Source organism: Chaetura pelagica, unplaced genomic scaffold (genome assembly GCF_000747805.2).
Source record: "Chaetura pelagica isolate M959 unplaced genomic scaffold, ChaPel_1.0 scaffold66, whole genome shotgun sequence".
NCBI lineage: Eukaryota > Metazoa > Chordata > Aves > Apodiformes > Apodidae > Chaetura > Chaetura pelagica.
The window spans coordinates 1,089,397-1,112,673 of record NW_009953811.1 but is presented as its reverse complement, the minus strand read 5'-3'; the positions used below and the strand labels follow the sequence as shown (position 1 = coordinate 1,112,673).

Below are 23,277 nucleotides of genomic sequence, written 5' to 3'. Positions count from 1 at the left end.
ATCTGCTTCACAAGGATTCAGCACTCATGGACACTGGTACCTACAGTCAAGGCTTTGTGTAGAGCTCTGTGTGGTCAGAGGTTTTTACCCAGAGAATGTGAGTTTAGAATCCAGCTATTGGCACTGTAATAGATGGAGGCAGCTGCTTAGTTTTCAATTTACCAGTGAATTTTCCTTTGGGTACTTTCCTTGTCATATTTGCTTTGAGAAAATACTGATGTTTATATAAATGGACGTGATGTTTCTGTTACAATTAATATGCCTGTATAAACTGCCAAGTTGCTGTCTCTGGAAGAAGATAATGCAACACCTTTTATGAGTGCTTTTGGTTTTGCTGTCTACTGGTTGGTATCCAGTATCATTTCCAATTGGTAGGTGACCTCAACCACCACCTATCTCCAGATTCCCTGGAAATGCTACCTCTGGGACATCACAAATCAGAAGATTAAGTATTTTGATAACATTTCTTGAAATATTGTTTTTCACACCAGCTTTATATTTTATAAGAAAGAGAAATGAATAAAAATTTGTATTTTCCTGGTGGGACTTCTTTGAGTAAGTCCTTGAAAAGAAATGTGTTAATTAGCCTACCATGGGTGACAAAGTTTAAGCTTTTGATAGGAAGCTGTCAGTGTTTCCCAACCAGAAAGATTATGCAATTTATTTTTTGTTTATCTATTTATTTTGTTTTCCCCTCATTTTGCATCTCAGAAGGAGCTGTACTTACTCACTAGGCCCTTACTTGTTTTCTTTGGGAATTAATGTTAAGCTGAAATATCTTTGTTAGGACTTCCATGTGGGATCAGTAGTTCAGTTTCCATATGTCCTACTGGGAATCAAGATCAAGCTCCAATTAATGGACCACATTAGTTTGATATAGGAGAGAAAATAGAGTCAAGATGTTCTGTTGTGATGCCATATGCAGCTGTAGGTCATTTTGTTTGCATCTTTATTTTGTTTGTTTGTTCTTTCATGGCTTTTCTTTAAATTTGAACTTCATCTTCCACACAACACTGATGTTATTCAAAATAAAGTAAGCCATTTCCTCTCATTAAATATATGTTTCAGTTAGACTGTGTCACCTACAGAAAAGATTATGAAGCATCAGAATATCAGACACACAAAGCTGAAATATCTTAGTATCAGTCTGAAATTAATTTACTTTAGATTTCCTCATACGCATGGCAAGGTAGCATACAGGAAATTGACATTAAAGTTGTTTTTCTTTTTCTTGGAACTCAAAAGTATATTCTCTTTTGTGGCACTTATCCAGTGCAGGGCTCTGAATACAAAAGAAAAAATTGAAGAGTACTTTAATTTCCCCTGCTGTTTAGAGAAGCCACAGAGTGTTTAATACAAAAATCTAAATCTAAATCTTTGATTTTTATTTTTTTTTTAATTCTGAGGACAATTCTCATTCCTTTAGTGTACATCAGGATCACCATCCTTTATTGCATTTGTAATGGGCCTAACATATTCTTGTATAACTTTTTTCATGCTTTCCTAGTAAAAAACTGGCAATTTGTGTTTTTTAATTTAATTTTATTTTTAACTTTTAAAATAGCAACAGCTCTACATTGGCTCAGCCACTGGAGTTTCACAGCTTCCTTTACACCGCTGTGATGTGTATGGAAAAGCATGTGCTGAGTGTTGCCTTGCGAGAGACCCTTACTGTGCCTGGGATGGTTCATCTTGCTCACGTTACTTCCCCACTGCTAAGAGGTAGGGACAGCTTCAGATGTCTGCATGGTTTGATATTTGTTTTAGCTGATGGTCTCAATAAGACCAGAGGGCTCTGGAGATTTTTCATGGGATGGTTAACTGGAGCCCTTCCTCTTCCAAAGAAAACATAATTGTGGGAGTTACAAGCAATATGAAGTCTTGGTTGATTTAAAGTGAACACTGCTACTTCTTGGGTTGGCTTAAAAAGGTGCTGTAAAAAAAAAAAAAAAAAAAAAAAAAAAATTTAAAAAATAATTTTCTCTGAAATGGATTCATTACTTTAAGTAATAATTGGCAAAAAGAAAATAATTCACTTTCTCTGACATTACAAGTGGGCTTGATGTTAAAACAGCTGCTTGCCCAAGTAAATTGTCCTCTATTTTCAGGAATTCTAATTCAAAGGAAATATTATTAAGTTTTTGGACATGAATTGAAGGTGTGGGGGTTTTGTTTAGTGATACATATTGTTGTTATTCAAAACTATAATTTGTATGTGTTGATGTGTGTAAATGCTACCAGATCAGAATAACTACTATTTTACATTCTGCACTGATGCTAAAGGCAAAGTTTAAGTGGAAACAGACTCTGCAAGTGAAAAATACAAGTTTTCTTAAAAAATTACAAGTCTTAGTTGCCTGATCTGAAAATTTTAAAAATCTTGTTTGCCTGCCTTTACGTCTGATTTTTTTTTCTCCTGAAGTAAGATAGTTACTGAACAGCTCTTAGCTACTGAAGTAGAAATTGGGAATAAATGAATAGATAATCACTTGCAAGTAAGAACAGAGAATGATGGAGTGTTGAGAGTCCTGTGATAAATTGGCTAAAATGATAAAAAAGTGCTCACATTAAATTGAATATGTCAAACATCTTGCACTTAAGAAGAAACAAGGAATCCAAGTGTTTATGTACATAAGGGTTCGTATACATAAAAAGAATGGTAGCAAATACTCACTTGAAAATGTCAGAACTCCAAATTCCAGATTTGGACTGGTTGTTGTGGGAGATGAAATGTAATAAAGGGTAGGAAACAGCATTTGTGTCACAGACTTTTCAATGGAGGTGATTAAAATGTTAAGGTTTGCATCACAATGTATCCCAAACAAATACTGATGACAAAAGAAAAAGCTGCTTAGAGAACTTCAGTTTCTATATTTGTATGAGGAAACAGAGTTAATCTGAGACAAGCTTTTGAAGAAATTCTTTAGAAAAGAGTTTAAAAGAAGACAATTAATCCATCCCAAAAGAAGAGCTGATCAAACTGTCTCAGCTGCATGGGTTAATTCAAATTCGTGTTTGGGAGCACAGCAGTTTCTCTGGAGGAGGAGGAGGAAAGAGAGGAGAGCAGTGAAGTTTCCAAGGGGAGTCTGAGAGATTTATTTGATCTGAAAGTTTTAAGGGTTAGAAGTCAGTGTGGTTGAGTACTGTCTCTGAGCTGAAGGGGATGGTGAGGTCAGGAAACATTGAATCACTCTTCTCTGCTACTTCCCTACTGATCTTTATCCCTGAACTTTGCTTCTCTGCATTCACTAGCACCCATTCCTACTCCCAGCCCATGTCAAGACCCATAGAACACATCATCCTGTCATTCATCTGCTTACACTGATGAAAGAAATAGACTTCTTTGATTTTCCTTTCCGTCTCTCCACCTTATTAAAGACCAGACAAAGCTTGCTGCTACCATCAGGGGTAAAGGGGCTGGAACCTCTTCTTACAGGGATTAAGGGGCAGGGTTTCTGGAGCTAAAGCGGGTTGCACAACTACAGTAAAAATTTGGGGTGCAGAATTCACTCTTCTTGATGCTAAGAAAAAGAAAGTCCTGGGGTGCTGAGATCCTGACAATTCATTCAGAAAAAGCTGCCATCTCCCCCTTTTTCCCCCCATTTTTCCCTTGGCTGCAGCAACAGCAGCAGAATAAAGTTCTATGTAACTGAGGGGGAGGATGCTCTGTTTACCTGGGACCTGCTGTACCCACTGCCTCAAGCCAGCTTTGAATGCACATAGGACAAAATCAGCATTGCTGGAAACACTTTAAATGTCAGCATTTTCTTAATAATGAATCCTTGTAATTTTAGGTTCCAGAAATACTGGGAAAGTTGTGTCCTGAGGCAGTTGTACAGATGTTTACTAATAGTTGGTTTGGGATTTTGGTTTTTGTTGCCCTGTATTTTTTTTTCCCTTCTTTTTAAAAAGGAGCTTTTCATGAGCCATTATTTTAATTTCCTTTACTTTCTTGGTGTATTTTACAAGTCTAAATGACAGCTCAGAGCTCCTGTAGTATGACCACTTAACTTTACTCCATGCAGATGTGTTCTGGTTCATATTTCATAAATCATCATGTTGATACAATGGTGATATGTGTGACATTTTCCTGAGATTCAAACTAAACATCTTATCCAGACTCCATTGACAGTAATACGAGTCGTTCCACAGACTTCTTTTCTACAAACAGTATCCTATAAATGTGCTGTATTTCAAAATTTAGGAAGAAGTAACAAAATCTTATGGTTCCTTATGTTTTGGTGTATTGTTATTCATTGGTAATGAGTAATATGAAGATGATATCTGTAATTAGGATTAGTGATTTTTTTAAAATCATATATCAATCAAAAGAAGAGATTCTTTCTTACTAAAAAATGCTAATATGTACTAAATAATAATTTTAAGGATTTTTTTTATTCAGAAAATATAAAAAATGTATATTCTTCTATTTTTCCTGGAAAAAAAACACAAAACCCTGTTGCCATCCTTCTTATAACTAACTTCGTGTTTAACATTTCAGTAGCTTTCAGTGGAAAAAAAATATGGTTAAAATTTTCCAGCCTATAGCAGTCAGCTGTGCAGTTGATGGTGCCTCTGTGAGAACTCTCAGAATGTGCTGATGCTGGGCTGTTAGTGAGTCTGCAAATAGGGCCAAAGCGAAGTGGTTCCTGTACTGCACAACAATGGCTTTTTAAAAATGTGGGCTGTTGTCACAAGGGAGTGACCAACACTGCTTTTTACAAGGCTACTCGACTTTTGCATATCCGTTGCTGGATGCCCTAATCTGAAATAACAGCATTGTTCAGCAGCCTAATCCTCTTTGTTCTCCTCTAATTTTGCAAGCCCTCAGGCTTTCTCTGATTCCTAAAGTAAAGAGCTCACACTTGAAACACATCTTTGTTTGCCTTGTTCTTTTTTCTTTTCTTTTTTTTTGCATGAAACGTTTTTCTCTGGCTTAGTTGAATTTTGTGTCATAGCTATTTAAATAAAAATAGGAGCAGACAAAGAGAGAAAATCAAATGCCAAATAAAACTCTATTAGAACCCTTTTTGTTTTCTTTTCTGTGAAATACAACATTTTTTTAGCACAAATTATTTCTTTATTTTTTCAAAAGAGCCACTGGTAATCAAGCTGGGGAAAGACTTTACTATGTTAAATGGAAATTCAGTAAAAGCTAGAACACAGACTCAAGCTACAGAGGATGGAATAAATGACATTTCAAAATCTTCCTACTCAAGTATTAATTATTCTGTTTATGCTAAAGATAAAATCATTTGAAACCGTTATGGAAAATATTTTAACAGAAATGTTTTAGTGAAAACAGTAGTGGCTGAAATGGTCTGTGTAATTTAGATTTTGTACAAAATACAGCACTCTGACATTCTTTCAAAGCATTTCATTTTAGCTAAAAGATGCCATGATGCTTAAAGAATATATTCTGTAGCTGCAGAAAAGCTGTAGCTTCTTCATGTTTTTTGATACTTGTTAAACTGTACTGTATGTACTTTGATCCTTTAGCAGTCCCTGCATCTTTGAATCAGCTAGTGAATTTGTCTGTGATCTACTCAGAAACACAGGTGAAATAAACTTCAAAGGCTCAGTGCAAGAGATATGTACTTACCAGTTCCTGAACATTTTTCTTGTAATAAGAGTGAAAGCTGATTCTACAAACTGTGATAATGCATAGAATACAGTAGTAAGAATATGATATCCTTCCTAGTGTGGTTTAGGTGCACTTGTGGCCTATGTAATTATATATATATATGTTCCATTTTTTGCTCTTCTGTCATGGCAAATGTGAATAGTGACCACTGTGAAGGTCACTAACAATTTTCAAATATATTTGCAGACGTACTAGACGACAAGACATCCGAAATGGAGACCCACTTACCCACTGCTCAGACCTGCAACATCATGGTGAGTTAAAGACAGTTATATTTTTTCCTGCTCAAGGTAACAATATTAAGCATTCCAGTTTTTCTATTTTGCTTACCTGATAATAGCTTACCATGGGGCTAAGCATATTGTGTCAGAAAAGAGACATATCTCCTTCAGAACAACAGGAAATATATACTTGCTTCATATAGTTTTCACAGGATGATAACCAAGCATGTAAATAACTACCTTGGCTGCATATGGAATGGTCTTTGGTGTAGTTGCCACAGTAAGAGGCCTTAAGATCAGGATGTTCCTTGCAGTAGGCCTGTCCCATGTGCTTTCAGCATGGGTTTGACATATTTTGGTTGTGGTTTTCCTTTTAATTCGTTGCTTCATTTTCCCAGTATATTGACCAGATCTTTCTTGAATTGTTTGGCTGATAAACTTCTCAGAATGATTTATTTGTTGCCAAAGTCTTCAGAAGATCTTTCCTTAGAAAATGAAGAATGTCTATTTGCTGTAAATGAAGAGAACACTTAGGCAATACTTCCCTCTACTGGAAAAAAAAAAAAAAAAAAAAAAGATTACTCATGTCTGTGGTACATCTATAATAACGCTTTAAACTGGACAGATTTCTGGGATGAATATAGAAGAGATGGCTGGAAATAGCAAGAATGATAAATAGTCCAAAGTTGTACTTTTGTGTCAGCCATAATTCACATCACTATGTTTCAGCAGTAGTTTTCTTTGTCTTCCTTTTGAATTGTTTAAAACTTGAAGGTAACTTTACTATAGCTCTTTTTTTTTTTTGCCTTTTTTTTTTTACTTCTTGAATGTTCTTGAATGGCCAACCTACTCAGAGGAGAAATGAGTTTGAAAAAGTGCATAAATAGACTATGATCAATACACAATTGCCACTTTTTCAGAACTCATGAATGTACAACTAGCTTAGATTTGAACAAGTCAATGTGAACTAGTAGAAAGTTCACACATTTCCAGTTGCATGGTATCTAGTCATGCTTATAAAGTGCAGATGAGACCATCTGCTCTTTTGCAGTTGGGTATTGGGGCTGAGATGACTTTTTCAGTTCTCAAAAAGAAAATTCTACCAGGCACTAAACATGTATTTTATTACCAGCAGAACCATGTCTTAACTTTACCTTTTTTGTATCTGGACATTTTAGTCATGAGGAAAATGATGATCTGGGCTACCATAGATCTAGTTTTTTTAAAAAAAATCTCTTGCCTTTGCTAGCTGTGCTTTATACAGCCACAGGTCTGTTCTTTATCTTCAAAAAACAAGAAAAACATTTCAAAACACTTTTTAAAATATATCTTCCCATATTTGGTAAACATATTTGTCTTCTGTCCAAAAGGAAAAGAGCAATTCAGCACAGCTTTTTATCACAACAATCATGAGAACAGGAGAAGTCAGAAAAAAAATATTTAAAGGTACACCCAATCACTAGGAGTTTTCATACAGCTTCTTCAAAATAAGCAGAGCAAGTAGGAGACAAGGTACCACTGAAAATTTTACTTAATGGTGAAATAAAGACAGTGTAATTAGAGGAATGAATAACTTAAAAAAAAACACCGAGGGAATGCAGTTCTAGGTCCTAGACTTTAAGGGTACACTGTCAAAATACTTTACTTAAGAGTGTTTTAGATTGTTCTTGAGTCGATTGTAGCTCTATGAAATTTTCCTATATTTATTTCTCATTTACACATGATCATGCATTGTACAGGCAGCTGCATGGCCCATAAACTTCCTCTGCCAACTTATGCTAAGATTTTTCCTTAGTTATGACTATAGTTTCCTCCAGAACAGATGAAGAACTGGGTTTGTCTATTGCCAAAAATAAGCTCCAGTAATAATTTACTGCTTGTCTACACATTCCTCCACAAAAACATCCAGTTGATTCTCCATGTGAACCAACAGAAACAAGGAAAAAGAACAAACTCTCAATGTGTACCTTACTTTTAAAGACATTGCGGAAACTTAATTTGGTATCAGTCTGAAGTAATAATGCTTTTAGTAAGATTTAGGTATCTCTTTCAGTTGTGCAAATGTATAAGAAGTAGTAGTATGAAATTATTACATAGCAACATTAGAGGGATCCTTAATTAGGATCCTTAATTGCACAGGTGTTTGGCCCATCATTAATGCTTAAATCTAAAAGCATAATCACTTTTTGTATCAGCTGAAGAACAATATTTTTAAAGTGTAACATACTAGTGGTATTAAGAAACTAATCAAGTTCTTTTTTTTTAAGACTTTATAAATGAAGAGGCACATTTTTTTAGGTGACTTATCCCAGGGGAAGCTCAGAGAGTTGCTCTGAATTTAACTATATAGTGTGATTTATTAGTCAGCAAAGCAATCTTGGTATAAGTACTTTTCATACTTCTTGGGTTATGTCAGGAATTATGTATTTAAAGGATATTTATCAGTGTAGTAAACTGATACTGCTTTGGGGTTCATTTTGGGAATTACAGCTCTCAGACAGGATTTTTAGTTGAATTTCATAACTAACTTCATGACTTCTCTAGTGTTCTGATTCCTCCAGCTGCTCTTCTGAACTTACCAGACCGTCATTCTTCCTTATAGTCTCCTCAGTCCCAGAGCTGCACTCTGATCCGGTGATTATTCCATCACTCTGCTTACGTTCTTGCACCCCATGAGCACAATATTACATGAACTTTTTAGAAATTTCTAGACCTGCCTTCTATTCCCTTAAATAATAAAAATGTAATTTGAAAGATCTATTAAGTCTTTCCTCTCTCATTTAATGACTGTCACCCGAGCTGTATTTTCTGAAACTGTGAGTTTAAAGAGGGCTTCTGCCACTTGTCATGGTGATCCCTAAGATGCTAGAATGTCATGGACCATATCCAAGAAAACACTCAGAAGTTTGAAATGGCTTCAGAGCACCCACTTTCAAGATAACTTACCTGAAAACTTGTGACTAACTTCTCATATAGTAAGGCTATCATAGATATCTTAAGTTTTCCAGCAGAAACTTCTCCATATACTTAAAAATATGCTACTGCTCATGGACAGTAGGATCCTTGCCAAGTAAATGACTAGTTTTGACCTTTGTATGCACATTTAGGAACTAGAAGACTGTCTCCCTGTATCTAGTAAGACCAGTATTACATGTGCTCTACTCCTGTGTAATTCATTTGGACTATGTTGGATTCTGGAAAATACAACCAAGTACTGCAAGCCTCCTAATTAGTAACTGACTGGCTAAATCAGCTATTAAGGATGTGAAAGAAGAGGACTCAGAGTCCACTAAGGCTTTGGAGATTGATTTGGTAGCTCTACTTCCAGTACAAGCACCCAAACTATGAAATTGTTCTTGTTTAAGATGGTTCATTTTGCAACCATGATTGAAAGTTCATAGAGCCTGGGGAAAACAAATTGAAATAGAGCATGCATCCTAGAGTGAAATTCCTGTGTTTCCATCCTTTATTCTGGAAGCCTATAAATCTCTGTTTCACAGACGTTGCTGAAGCAGTAGTATACGTGTCCCCGGCTGTAACAGGGGACATTTGCTACTGACTGTCTTATGCTGCAGCTCTATACATGCTATTTGTTGTGAATCCCAGTTCAGATATCACACTGCCTCTTGTTGACTATGTGAGGATCTTTGGCTGCCTGTTCAGCTGTGAATTCTGTTCCTAAGTTAGAGTACATAACTGAAACAAGAACAGCCAGGAAGATAGCAGGCAGCCATTCACAATGTTGAATCTGGACCCATGAGTTATCAGACAATCACTTCCATTTCCAGTCTTTATATTATGACTTCTATTTATAATCAGTTAATCTCTTCACAGACAACCAGTTTCTCTGTTTCATCAACACAAATTCAGCCATGATCTATCTTAGACCTTGGCTACATTCTCTTCCAGCAGTCTTCTCTTGCTGCTTTGCTTTCTAATTCATTCCTCCATTGCTCCCCATCTTTCTGGCCCAAGGCTGCACTGACATTCTTCCTAAGGATGTGGTTTCAGAGAGATGTCATAAAAGTTGTTTCACTTATTTATGTAAGCACCCCACCTACTTGTTGGAAAGGTTCATAATCCAGCAGAGGAAAGCAGGCTAAACCATTCCCTATTTGTTTAGTGTTAATAGGCCATTTGATGCTTCCTTACTGAGAACTGGGCAAGCAGCAGTGCCTGTTCTGTCCCCCATCCCTTCTCCCATCCTCTCTCAGGGCTGCAAGTCATTATGGAAAGACAGGATTGCCACATGAACATAAACCAGGAGCTCAATTTTATCTTTACCTTTGGCTCAGTCATCTAGAAACAGCCTGCGTTTGATAAACAACATGGCCAATATGATAAAGGCACAGAGAAAGCAAACAAAACTTGACAGAAGATTTCTCGGAGAGAATTTTAATTAGTCATAATTTTCCTGTTAAAAACATACCAAAATTATTTTAGAGATTTCCAGTGCTAAAGAAAGAATGGAAAGAATGATAAATAATGGCAAAGAGACAGGAAACCCTGTGAGATCAACACAATATTAAATAGCTTACCAACTCCTCCTCATCATCTACTCTCCAGGATTATTGTACTGTTGCCACTTAAGTCCATAACAGCATTTTAAAGAGGTAAGGTGGAGAATTGAAATATGATGCCTCACAGCCTCTGCGGTATTGGAGAAGAATCAAATGCCATATAAGTCCTATAGCTATGTGATATTTCCAGCAAGCTGATGAATATCTTGAAACATTGTTGTTACAAAAGGAAGTAATTTATTTAACTTTCTTTTTCCCTTCCCATGATGTCTGGTTTATTAACCTCTTTACATTTCCATAAATTATATCAGTATGAGAGGAAATGATTAATTGAAGATTGTTTCCTCAAAAACATTATTCCTGGTCATTAACAGCTTCAGCAAACTGCAGTGCCATATAATCTAAACACATTATACTACTTTTAAGTAGCCTCATGTTTTATTGCTTTGCTCTAAAGTATTATGATGATAGAGCCCAGGAGGCATCATTAGAGACATTCTGCAACTACACCCTGAGTTTTCTCTTTGCATACAGTTCACTATTAGAAATTCTTGTCGTGTCCTGGATGTTTTCCTTGATGAATAATAATGAGGTTTACACAAAAATTCACAATTAAATTCATTAACTTCACATATTGAGATGTTAACAGCTGTTAGGATTTAAAATTCTAAAATAATAAAAAACCCCTACCAGGGGTCCTTACAAAGATAGACATGTTGATGGCAGTTTTCCAAATGGCATACAGATAATGGGCAAATTTTTCTTTTAAGGTTTTTATCTTTAAACACCTTAAGGGAGGTCAATTTTTAAATTAACAAATTCACTTAGCAATTAAGCTTTTTCTTTCCTGGTAGTTTTAATGCTTTCTTTCTTGCTTTACAGATAACCCAAGTGGTCAAACCCTGGAGGAAAAGATTATCTATGGAGTAGAGAATAGCAGCACTTTTCTTGAGTGCAGTCCAAAGTCTCAGCGTGCCGTTGTCTACTGGCAATTCCAGAAGCAAAACGATGACCGCAAAGAAGAGGTACCATAGAAAAATATCAAGAGATACAACTAGTCTTTCCTATCGAGATATACTTGAGAAACTGGGTGTTTCCAAAAGTAGCTGTCTGTATTTTAGTTCAGCAGAATTGATCTGGAATCTTATACTTTCTGTTGTTCACCATATTCGTCCTCTTTTCACCACAAAATCCTATAAGGTCTCTATTGGCTTTCACAGGCTGTCACATCAGAAAACATGCATATGCTCTCCCTGGTCAGACCTCCTGCAAAACACACTGGTTTTCCATTAGGTATCTCAAAAATACTAAAAGTTAGTCTGCTATCTAAGGGCCACCCACAGCATCATACAAGGATTATATTGAACTTAAATATTACAAAGACCTTAAAACTGACTCTGAAAAAAGTTAAACTGCTTTCATCTAGTTTTACTCTTTGAGTGAAATGTTGTCTTAACAGGGCTGTTGCCTGTGTACTGCAGATAAGACAGAGACAGAAAGAACTAGCAACTCTAGTGGACACAAGGGTATGAAAACGTGTACATTTTTTTCATCTAAAGCAATATTCATGCAGGCAAACACACTGACTTTCTCTGCTTGCATTACACTGAGGTGATACTTTATTTTTCTCGTTCCCTTGTCACCAACATTCTTATGTTATTGCTCACCCAGGTCCTCAAGTAATACTGCTATCAAGCTAGGTCACACATATCTTAAGAGAATAAGCTTGTCCAGTAGGTGGGAATATCAAGCTGGGAAACAAGCTTTTTTTGCTGTGTTGTTTTTTTTTTCCAAAACATGTTCAAACTACTTGGTTACATTAGCAGCTTTAGATTTTTTTGCAGTTTTCTTTGTTTGCATAAGCAGTAAATCATTTAGACTTTATTCTTGGTGGATAGAGCAGCAAACAGGTTTGTGGCCTTTCTGCCTGCAATGACACATGCATTCAAAGGATGAGATTATATTCTAGATAGTAACTAATTCAGCAAAATGAAGTATTTTGGACAACTGCTTTTGGATTATTAATATTTTGAGATTTAATCCTTATTGTTCCTTTGCAAATTCTCCACTTCTGCAGAACCCACTTCTATGAATAAGGGCTTTTACAATAAGGAACAATAGGAAGACAGAGAATGTTTCCCACAAATCCATCTAGGCTTGACTGAAAGATGATAAATGTGACCTCAGTTATACAGCCAAATGCATCTATGTTGACTTTGCTGATTATGGGCTTGCGTTTTCTGTAATCTTACCAGCAAGTCCATCTGACAGAGTTCATACAGATCTTGGTTCAGTTTTTTTCAGCAGCAAGGGGTGAATTCTTAATCCCCCAAACTCTTTGCGGTATATCAGTAGTTTTTCCAAACTATTTGAGCCTTCCATAACTAGAGATGACTGGCAAGGAGTTTTCCGTTTGTGTTGCTTTGGCTGTTTTTGACAAGTTTTACCAGCTGAAAGAAGCAGTACTAAGGAACTAGTGTGGTTAGAGGATAATGTTGTATAAAAGATAACTATTGAAATTACCACTTTTTTTCCCAATACAGATAAAAGTGGATGATCGCATAATCCGGACAGAGCAGGGCCTGTTGCTACGAAGTCTTCAACGGAGGGACTCTGGTGTTTACTACTGCCATGCTGTGGAGCATGGCTTCATGCAAACTTTGCTCAAAGTGACCCTGGAAGTAATCGATACTGACCACCTGGAAGAGCTGCTCCATAAAGAAGAGGATGGTGATGCCTCCAAGACCAAGGACACTACCAACAGCATGACCCCCAGTCAAAAGATCTGGTATAGAGACTTCATGCAGTTAATCAATCACCCCAATCTCAACACAATGGATGAGTTCTGTGAGCAGGTTTGGAAAAGAGACCGCAAACAACGCCGGCAAAGGCCTGCCAATGCGCAGGTGAATACAAATAAGTGGAAGCACCTACAAGAGAATAAAAAAGGTAGGAACAGGAGGACCCATGAATTTGAGAGGGCACCACGGAGTGTCTGAGCTACATTACCTCTAGGAACCTCATCCAAGTAGAAACTTGTATAGACAGATAACTGGAAAAAAATGCAATATTCATGAACTTTTTCATGGCATTATGTGGATGTTTACAAGAGTGGAAAGTTCAAACTATTTCCACCAGGTTTAAATAAAATAAATTTCTAACTTTCCCAGTAAGTCCTTCCTCTGTGCTCTAAGACCAGAAAGACGAGAGCTTCAAGGATGAGAACTCACCTGGACCTGGCTTACTGCTCAAAAAGTTTTGCAAGTGTTCAGCAGGCAAGTTTTGCTTATTCTTTTGCCTGAGATACAAACAAAATGCAGTATTTCATGCTGTCATCTTAAAGAAAAGAAAAACAAAACCAACCTTTCATCATCAGCACTACCATTTCTAGACTTACATATAAAACTGCATGAACTCATTAAGCTGATGAACGTCTAAACACATGATTGGACACAAGGATTTTGTTCTTGTTTTGTCTACCAGTTCTCCTGTTTGTATGTACTAGAAGAGGAAAAACAATACTGAATGAGATTGTTTGTGGAAATCTGAACAACATAAGCCATCCATCATCTGGAAGAACAAAAAATGTGGAGTACACTGGCCTACTACTGATGACTTCTTTCAGCTTTGTTCTAAAGATGTATTTTATTAAAGCTATAATTTAAATATACCATGAAAAATATGCAGCAAACATTAGCTCTTTTCTAAAATAGATTAGACTTTTTGTCTTAGAAATATTGTACTTTCTAATAATTGGTTTAGAGTAAAACACAACTTTCAATTATGAGCTGCTTTTACTGTTTTGTTTGGAAAATCTTTCAAGGGAGCTAGTCACACTGCAGTTAACCTCCTCCCCTCTCAATAATCTGTAAGACATGTTGCTTCAAAACAATTTTAAAACTAAGCTATTTTAACATGAAAGTTGCTGTATAGCATGGAAGTTTTCTGCATTCTTCTTTTTTCCTAAGTATGGTATTTTAAATGATTCAGCTTGTATAATACCTTGTTATAGATTGAACCAATGAGGAGGAGAGCATTGATTTTCAGTTGTATATTTTTTTTTAATTAAAAAAGTAAATAGCATTAAAATACCCTCTACTAATTACGCTCTTGCTTTCTTGGTTCGTAAATATTTGTGAATGCTAATATTTAAATACTGTGGCTCATAGACTGTCATATATCCATGAGCAAAGCTCACATTCAGTTTGAGGAGTTTTATTCCCAGCTTAGAAATATGTCCACACTACTGATTGTCAGAGCTCCATTCTTTCTGTGGGCCATATCACCCAAATGCAAAGAACCAGCACTAGGTCACGTAAACAGTAACCTGAAAGCCAGGTCTCTTCAAGATGTAAGGGACAGTTTTATCTGTGGGTGAGGTCTGCTGTAGTAGTTAATTGGTGAAGTTCAGCTTAAGACTAGTTTATAGTAACAAATAATTTGGTCCTGCACTTCTGTCTTATTCTATATGTAGGAGAGCAACAGGGTAAAACAGACAACGTACTTGCACCGTAAGTGTCAGTTTAGGGTTATAAGTAGTGGATGTATTCACCTCAGCACAGATGTGCCTTTGGTCCCCAGTTCTATGGTGTCCAGTTCTTTTGAGATCATCTTTCTCCAGCCTCCCATATTTTATCTTGGTAGAGTCCGTAAGTCACATTACTTCAAGTAATGTCATTGTGGGGAAAATTACTAGAACAAAGTCCTTACTTTGCTAGAGGAGCTTTTATATAAAAGTGTGTCTGTATTGATGACTGATCTGTTTTGTTATTATTCACTCAATTATTTAATTTATCAATCACTACACTATCAGCCTTATCAGATACAATATAACACAACTGCTGTGACAGCGTCTCTCACAATACATTTCAGTCTCCTTGCCATTCACTAATTCAAGTATCCTTCTGCTTAGTGAAGCCTTGGCTTCTTGCCTCCATAGCAATTGGATTTTCACTAATGGCCCAGTCACTTTAGTCCACTTTGAATCTTTTGCAGGGGATGAACTTGCAAGATTTTTTTGTCATTTCATCCCTTAGCAAAAAATAATTGAATATTAATTAATTTAGTTCTAAGGCAACTTTAAGCCTCTCTTATGTTTAACTTGACTCCTGTGAAATTTAATACACCATTAAATTCCCATGCTTTCATGATGTGCTGATTAGGGATGAATTAAAACATGAGTTCAACTATGTGCTTTCCTGTATAGGATTATTACATTTTCAGCTCAGCTTATGAAAAATTGCTGAGCATCTTTGCCAGCTTAATTTTTAAACGATAATCACAAAACACTCGTTAGCATTTAGTGTGGGGCTATTGTGTACCATCGAGTCATTAGAATCTTGTTACAAAAAGAAACAGTTTTTAAATGAACCTCAGAGAATTCAGTGGGCAAAAATAGAGGTTGATTTCAACAGACCCTAAATGACTTTGTTTCCTCTTTTTACATGTTAATGGAATTGTTATCTAACTTTTTTTCTCTACCATGTTCACTGCACCTAGTTCTTGCTAGAAACTTGCTGCAAAAACATCAAAGAAAAAAACAGTATCTTTCACCACCCCTGAAGAAGATTGAATTAAGTCAGGATTCTGAGATTTGTTTTTCTATACAGAAAAGGATAATCTGCAAGAACAAAATCACAGAAATTCCAATGTTTTTACCATAATCTGGCAGTCTAATTGGACAATTGATATGATCAGATCTTACAAACTTCAGTGCAATCCTGAATGACATGAGTAGTCTTGTTTGTGTCCTTATATTTGCTTATATATATCACAGGGCACAAGATCAAACCAGCAGTGAAATGCTTTTTATTTTCAGGTTCACATTATGGTCAAGTTAAAACAGCATTTAATACTGCTGTGAATTGAACATTTTTCAAAAAACATAGGCCTTAATGAACTCATGTGCAGAAAGATGCCCTGCAGCTTCACTAAAATTCATACTGCTATTTGTGTCATTGTTCAAAGCAACATGTTTGAAGATAAAGGTAAAAATGGCATTTCTGAAAATGATCAATAAAGCCTTCTAAACCTCTAGTTACAGACTTTAGAAAACGTAAGTAAAAAGTTGTGTTTAAGCTGGAAATAAATATGTAACCAGGAAGATCCATTTTTATTTGGTTTAAGATACTCATTTGCAAGGAAAAAAAATGCATTGAATCTTATTCTTACTCATCTACACTTTGCACTTGCATGGATCACTGAAGATGGGAATTTGTTCAATGGCTCCTAAAACCTGTATGGTTATGTTAATCTATGACATCAAACTGAGAAAATGTGCATCTTTGCAGAACAGAGTTAAATCTTCATGACCCGATAAAGTCACTATGTAAAAAAAAAAAAAAAATTAAATTAAATGCATGTGAATGCGCATTTACTGATCCTTTTTATGTATTATTTAGTGAATATCAATGGTATGTGTTTAATAGTTCAGTTTTTGCTACCTACACATTAGCCAAAAGAGGTGTAAATATTTTTGACTAGATAAGGAGGTACAGTGTAAAGTACTGTTATCTAGAGGTACTCCATTTTGGTGTGTTCAGTATAATACTAAAATGCAAGATTTTGCCACACAGGTGATAAGGTGGTTTATTTGCTATATCAGTGCCAAAGTTATGTGCTTATTCTTTAAGTACATTCCTCACTGGGTAGTGAATATTCTGCTTCTTTATTTATCACTTTGATTCAGATGGGAACTAGAAAACTGGAGAGAAAAAATGTAATGAAACTGCTGCTGTAAATTATTTCTTTTAGCATGTACTCAGTTGTTAAATAAACATTTCTTCCAAATATTTGAAGTTCACTGTCTTGACTGTTTACATGGAAATGTGTCCTGTAACCTTCATGAGCATATGGAGTGCATTCTTGCCAATATAACACTACCAATGTATGTGAGCTCTGTTTACTAGGCCAGAAGGGTTGCTGGTTTTATTAATGGTGGTTATCATTTCTTTTTGAAGACTACAAACTACTAATACCTGAAATGAACGCTACAAACTTATCTTTAGCTTATCTTTTGGCACAACTGCATGGATTTGTGCAGATAAAGCCACACATACATACACTCCCTACTCTGCCCATGAACCAAATTGTAGATCAGCCAGGAAGCCATGTGAATGCCAGCAAGTAGCTGTACTTGATGAAATTCACTCTGTGCAATGCTAATGGCTTCGTACAGCTATGCTGCTTCCTTTTGGAAACTGGCTTGCACAGACAGCAAGTAGAATAAAACAGATTCTGTCTGTTATCAACATACCCTTTATCCTTAGGTAAACTTTGCGGCTGTTTGGAAGTGCCTAGGGGCTCTAGCTAAAAGTAATAGGACATGGCAACAAGCATTGTGCAAACAGCTAATGAGACAAACGCTGCCTTCAAAAGCGGGGAGTTTAAATATACCAGGCAAGAAGTGGAGAAAAGGAAGTATCATGATTTCCATTTGACACATACAGAATTGAAGAAACAACCAGTAGTACTTAATCATCACTAATCCATCCAGCTTTGCATGTGTTCCTTCCTCTAAAGCAAGGATTAAGATGTCCAGTTCAAAAGGATGTTGTAAGGATATTCTGTGGTTACTACTGACTTCTGAAAATGAAAATAAGCCCTCAGCAGCAGCCAGGCAACTCAGTGGGGTACAAAAGATGTCTGCAAATACAAGGACGGAATCGATGTGGCAAGCCGTGAATCCACTCACTGAAAGACCAGAGTAATTTTTCTTTTCTTTTCTGTCTGTCCAGTGCAGGGATTATAAACACTCACAAAGGAAGACCCTTGTTTCTGGATATAGCCATGCTGTGTCCTTTGATAGAATTCCCTGCAGAGCACAGCTAAACTGATTGTCCTCTATTACTGCTTTGCTACATTGCCAAGAATGTGCAATGGCTAGAGATAACCTTCATTGATACTGATTGAGAAGAAAGAAGAAACATTTGGGATTTAATGCTTATTTAAACATACATATACGTATATTTATCTATACGTACATACATCTAAACAGCCAGCTTTCACTTAGATGAAATCCCCTTTTCTCTAAAGTATTTGAGGCTCTACATGTAATTCTAGTGCATCTCTGAAGAACACTTTTGACGACCTTGAGTATAAATTGTTATAAATGTTTCCTCTGTGAAGACTGAAACACACTATTCCATTTCCTTACAGGTCACATTCACTGAGCTCCCCAACAAACATACATTTAATGGGAGCCAAAGGTATGATGGCTTTTTCCAAAACATAAAACAAAAGGACTATTCTCCCTGGAATGCTCAGTAATAGGATACAAGTAGATCACAGTATCAGTGAACCAGCCAGCTTCTTTGCTCCCCATAAATACTCCAGTGGAAGGCTGGAAGAGTTTCATAGAAAAACTAGAAATTGTGGAGAACAGTTTGGGACTTTTTTTGTCCTGGAATGTATCAGAGGTTGACATTTTGGTGAACTTCAGGATGATCTGAACTAAATCCCAAAGCTCAAGTGAAGCAACTTCCATACTGTAAAAGTTTCACTTAGGCTAAGAAAGAAGCTTCCCTCATTTTCGTAGCAGTTTTTCACCCCTTTAGGAAATGGGGCTCATCTTGCCTCAATATCAACCCAGAAAGGTCGTTATATAGTTTCTACAGTCTTTGTTGAATGCTAATGTCTTCTTTAACACACATAAGGAAGCCTGTTTCTGATGATCCCGAGCTGCTTTGTGTCCAGGCACTCCAGTCAAGCAAGTATGCAGTTTACTCTTTCCACATCTGTTAGTATTAGACCTAAAAATGTTCTACTTCCATCAATAAGGATAAAACCAGGCCTCGGTGGGCAGTAAAAGACATGTCTTCATTATAGTTAAATTATAAGGTACAACACAAAATGTCAGGGGGATGTCTGCTTCCTGGGCTGGGACAGTGAAGGCTCCCAGGGATGGCAGGGCAGGGCCTGGCAGCCAAGGTCTGTCCCCTAGGCCAGGAGCTGGGGGAGGCTGGGGGGAGTTGGGGCAGCCCCAGCCCTGAGCTTCAGCCACCTCCCTGAGGACAGAGAGTGAGTGTCAGCCCGCAGGTGTACCTAAATTGGCAGGACCCATGGGCAGGGCTGAGGTGGGACTGGAAACATCATCCTACAGCCTCAGTGGGGCAGGCCTTGATGGTCCCAGGGCCTGGAATGGGGTTCTGAGCCATGGGCAAGGGCCCACTTCTTCTGTGCAGAATCAATAAACTCGGGCTATGTCAGAAAGGGCCTTTGAGGCAGCAGGTCTTAGCAAGCAATGCAGACACTGATGTAGTGATGAAGGCTAAGATACAACAACCCTCAACAAATCTGAGATGTGAGGGAGGTCCTGCTCCATGCTGTTCTAAACTGCCACAAGGCTCTCTTCCCATGAGCTGGAGCCTGCTGTTTGCAGCTAAAGAGGCTCAAACCGTCCTTCCAGGGTTGCTCTTGATCATCTGAAGTTATTTGTCTTAAAGGTTTAGAGATAGTTCTCTGCCTTTTGAAAGCCTACAATAACTAACTGTAGCCAACAATACAAGCTTTGTTTAGTCCTGTTTTAGTTTAATTGATCCAGTTTCATTGATGCTCCAAAAAAAAAGGTAAAATATGCACTTAAACAGTAACTAAGAATTAATGTGCACTGGATTATAAACCTTTTTCTTTTAGTTTATAAGACCTCATGAAAAAAAATAAATAGTTAGGCCTTCATTCTATGTGGGAGCCTTCCATGTCTGCCAATACATTAATATGTACATCTAAGGCACTTTGAACAGGTTTTGAAGGATAAATTTTGTTTCACATACAGGCCCTATGCTTTTTAAGACCTTTCCACTTTACAGCCTCATGTAAATTAAATCTGATGGACTGGCCTGGGAACAACACTCCTCTTTACACCCCTCAACATGGAGTTAGCCTGCAGCTTGTCTTTTATGCTTCCCATAAATGTATTATACCCATTTCTCTGGGATATTCATGGTCGTCTTTTGTTGCAAGTGTGTTAGCATGAATTATTATATTTTATGCAGAGGAAAATGGAGATGCAGATGTTTCTTCATGGAAAGAGGATAAAGAAACTATGGTAATACTGCTAGATCCAGTACATAAAGTAAACATCAAATATGGCTTGATTTGAATTTATTTCTTGCTATAGCTAGGGGCAAGGGAGAAAAAGAGCAGACAAAAGAAATACAGACAGTTTAGTTATGTTTTGCAATGACCAGTCCCCTAGGGCCTTTAGTTTCAGATGTCACTTTTTTTCTTCATTTGTAGCACTACATAGAAAAAATGCATTCCTATAAACTCTGCTTTCACTGAACAATACCATATTGAATGGCTAAATAAACCAGAGCAAACAGACAGCCTGTGCAAGTTCTCTGAAGAAGGCTTAACTTTCCTCTTCTGTTTGTTATTTTATTATAATAGTAGGGCCACTGGTGCTCTTTTCATTAGGGTTTTGTCAGCACTTCTATTGTTAACCCCTATTTTTAAGGCTTTATAGTTTTGTCTAAGGTAATTCACTACAGGTTGAAGGTTTTCAATATCTGCTTTTAATTGAGAAATAATTTTTAAGTTCCTGAAAGAAAACTGCTAAAATGTGATTAATTTTGAAAACAACGAAACAAAATTGCAACTTTAGCCATGTTAGGTTGTTGCTTTACTGACTGTACTGCAAAAATGTAGGAACTGAGTAAAGCTCAGTGAGCATAATGAAAAGCCTCCTGCCTCACTGGACTTTGTGGGGTTCTTTTAAACATGGTCATCAGAAGTCCTGAATTAAACACTCACTTCAGCACATTCTTGTATAATTATTTGTGACTTACCCACATGTTACTGTTCATATGGTATATTCAGGAGTAGAACGTATTCTTTCTTTATGCCTGAATTTCCTGATTTAAGTTTATTTTTAATTGCTGTTATCTGTAAAGATAATGTAGGCTCAACCATGACCCCAGTTTAATAGCTGTCTAATGTCCAGTACAGAAGGAAAAATTCACTGGTGCTATTTTTCATATTAGTTAAGAAGAAGTGACTTTTTTTTGTTGTTGTTCTGTGGTAACTGAAATTTAGAGGATGCAACTGATTTAGGCCTATTAGAGCAGTGTGGAATTTTTCACTTCATTTCTGTTTATTAATCAAATGTTTTCACACATCACTCATATAAACATGCCAGTGTTCCTAAAAATCAACAAGTTGTATCTTTTGTCTTTAATACTAACCAGCATACTTATCTAGATCCTCTCCCAAATAAATAAAGCTGTGTGCCCCAGCAACTTTTTTATTGACTGGAATCTATCAGTTAGGATACTGAAAGGTATTAATTTTAGTCCTTGTGCACTTCTGTATGACTCAAAATGTTACTTACAAAAGCTAAACAGTTTGATGCCACTTTAATATATCAGGGCTTTAAACTATGATAAATATTTTACATCTTACACATCTCTGTGATCTTCACTAGCTGGAAGGAGTGAAATGGTAGAGGAATTCAACTATTTATATTTAAGTTCACTCCTGCATGTCAAAATATCAGACACAATGCAGCTGAAAAAATCTGATTTGGACACTGAGTGGAACACATGCATGCTCAGCAAATAATGGTTCTTTGTCTCCTAGAAATTCTCCTGTTTGGCATTCACTGTGCTTCGACAATATGTTGGCAATTGGAAGGAATGTAGCAAAGCATTTCTGCAAATATTTGTAACTATCGTTAACGCTAAATCCTTTTTTGTAACTTGTGCAACCAAGAAGCTGGAACCTTAAACAAGGCTCCAGGGATAGTCCCAGGCATGGTGATCTCACAAATTGCAGTTTGCATATATTCTCCATGTAAATCGTGATAAATTGTTGTATGGCAACCAAAAAAGTAAAGGGTAGGCTGTGGACAGAAATGAAAAATACAAGGACATAATATCTGGATTATTTTTATTGAGAAAACATGAAAAAATATTAATATATGTAGGAAATAAGATCACAAAATGCCAGTGTCTATTCAAGTCTCACTGTTTTCTATAATACTGCCTTGGTTTATTTTTAAATCTAGGTATTTAAAGTTAAACACATTACTCCTATTTTGTCATGAGCGTGGAAGTTACTTCAATTACAGGCATTGAACACTTTTGAGTTCCTTGTAAGACGGTTGAAAATATCCACCACCAGGAAGTGAAATGTTCATCAAGGCCATAAAATGGACTATATAACTGCTAAACCCTGGTGTTCAGGCTAGTTGGGGCAGTTACCTTTATTTTATAGAACCAGCACATATATCAAAAGCATGTAAAGTGGTCTGTTGAGGAATACTTACTCATTCTCCCAAGGCAAGGCAACGTCCTAGTATTTCCTCTCTTAGAATGCCTTCTGAAAGTTGAACTTAATTTAGCACTGCCAATGAGCTACATCCTTAGTGTATTATCTAGCATTCCAGTGACTCCTAGCAGAGAGATGATCCTGAATGAAGCCTGCCATATTTTACCTCTGTCACTTCTTTGGACCAGCGTTTTACCCAGAGATCTTAAAAAGCATTTATCCAAGTCAGCACAATAGTGTTAGAACTACAATGCTAAAAGAATTAAAATATGCAGTATTTTCAAAGTAAATATAAGAAGGGGTTACAATTATGGGTTACCTCTAAAGACCCAGGACCCAGTTTTTTCTTTGAAGTTTCAATGGGTACATGCAAATGCACTGAGCTCTTCCAGTTCATTTGAGTATTGCAGACAATGGTCTGCTAAAAATCATAAAAGTTATTGGAAATGAATCAAATCTGCTTCCATCATAGCTGTTGGAAATCCCATCATTATCTCTAATCAAGAGATTTGATTACATTTCCTGCCAGGAGTCACTGGAATGGCTTGAGGCATTTGGACAATATCAGGCCCTGTATGGAAACCTCTTTTGATAGCAACTGAGTACAAGGGGATGTAGAAAGAGT

General features: G+C 36.7%; 1 protein-coding gene across 1 annotated transcript in view; it reads left to right on the top strand.

The window, feature by feature from the left end:
- SEMA3A (sema domain, immunoglobulin domain (Ig), short basic domain, secreted, (semaphorin) 3A) overlaps positions 1–14,490 on the top strand; it is a gene marked incomplete at its 5' end in the record, with an annotated part of 168,657 nt that extends 154,167 nt beyond the window's left edge. The window contains 4 exons of the mRNA XM_010001255.1: positions 1,565–1,722; positions 5,831–5,898; positions 11,268–11,410; positions 12,929–14,490. Coding sequence (XP_009999557.1) covers positions 1,565–1,722; positions 5,831–5,898; positions 11,268–11,410; positions 12,929–13,384 — 825 coding nt within the window. The remainder of the gene's footprint in view (positions 1–1,564; positions 1,723–5,830; positions 5,899–11,267; positions 11,411–12,928) is intronic.
- Between the last annotated feature and the right edge of the window lie 8,787 nt (positions 14,491–23,277).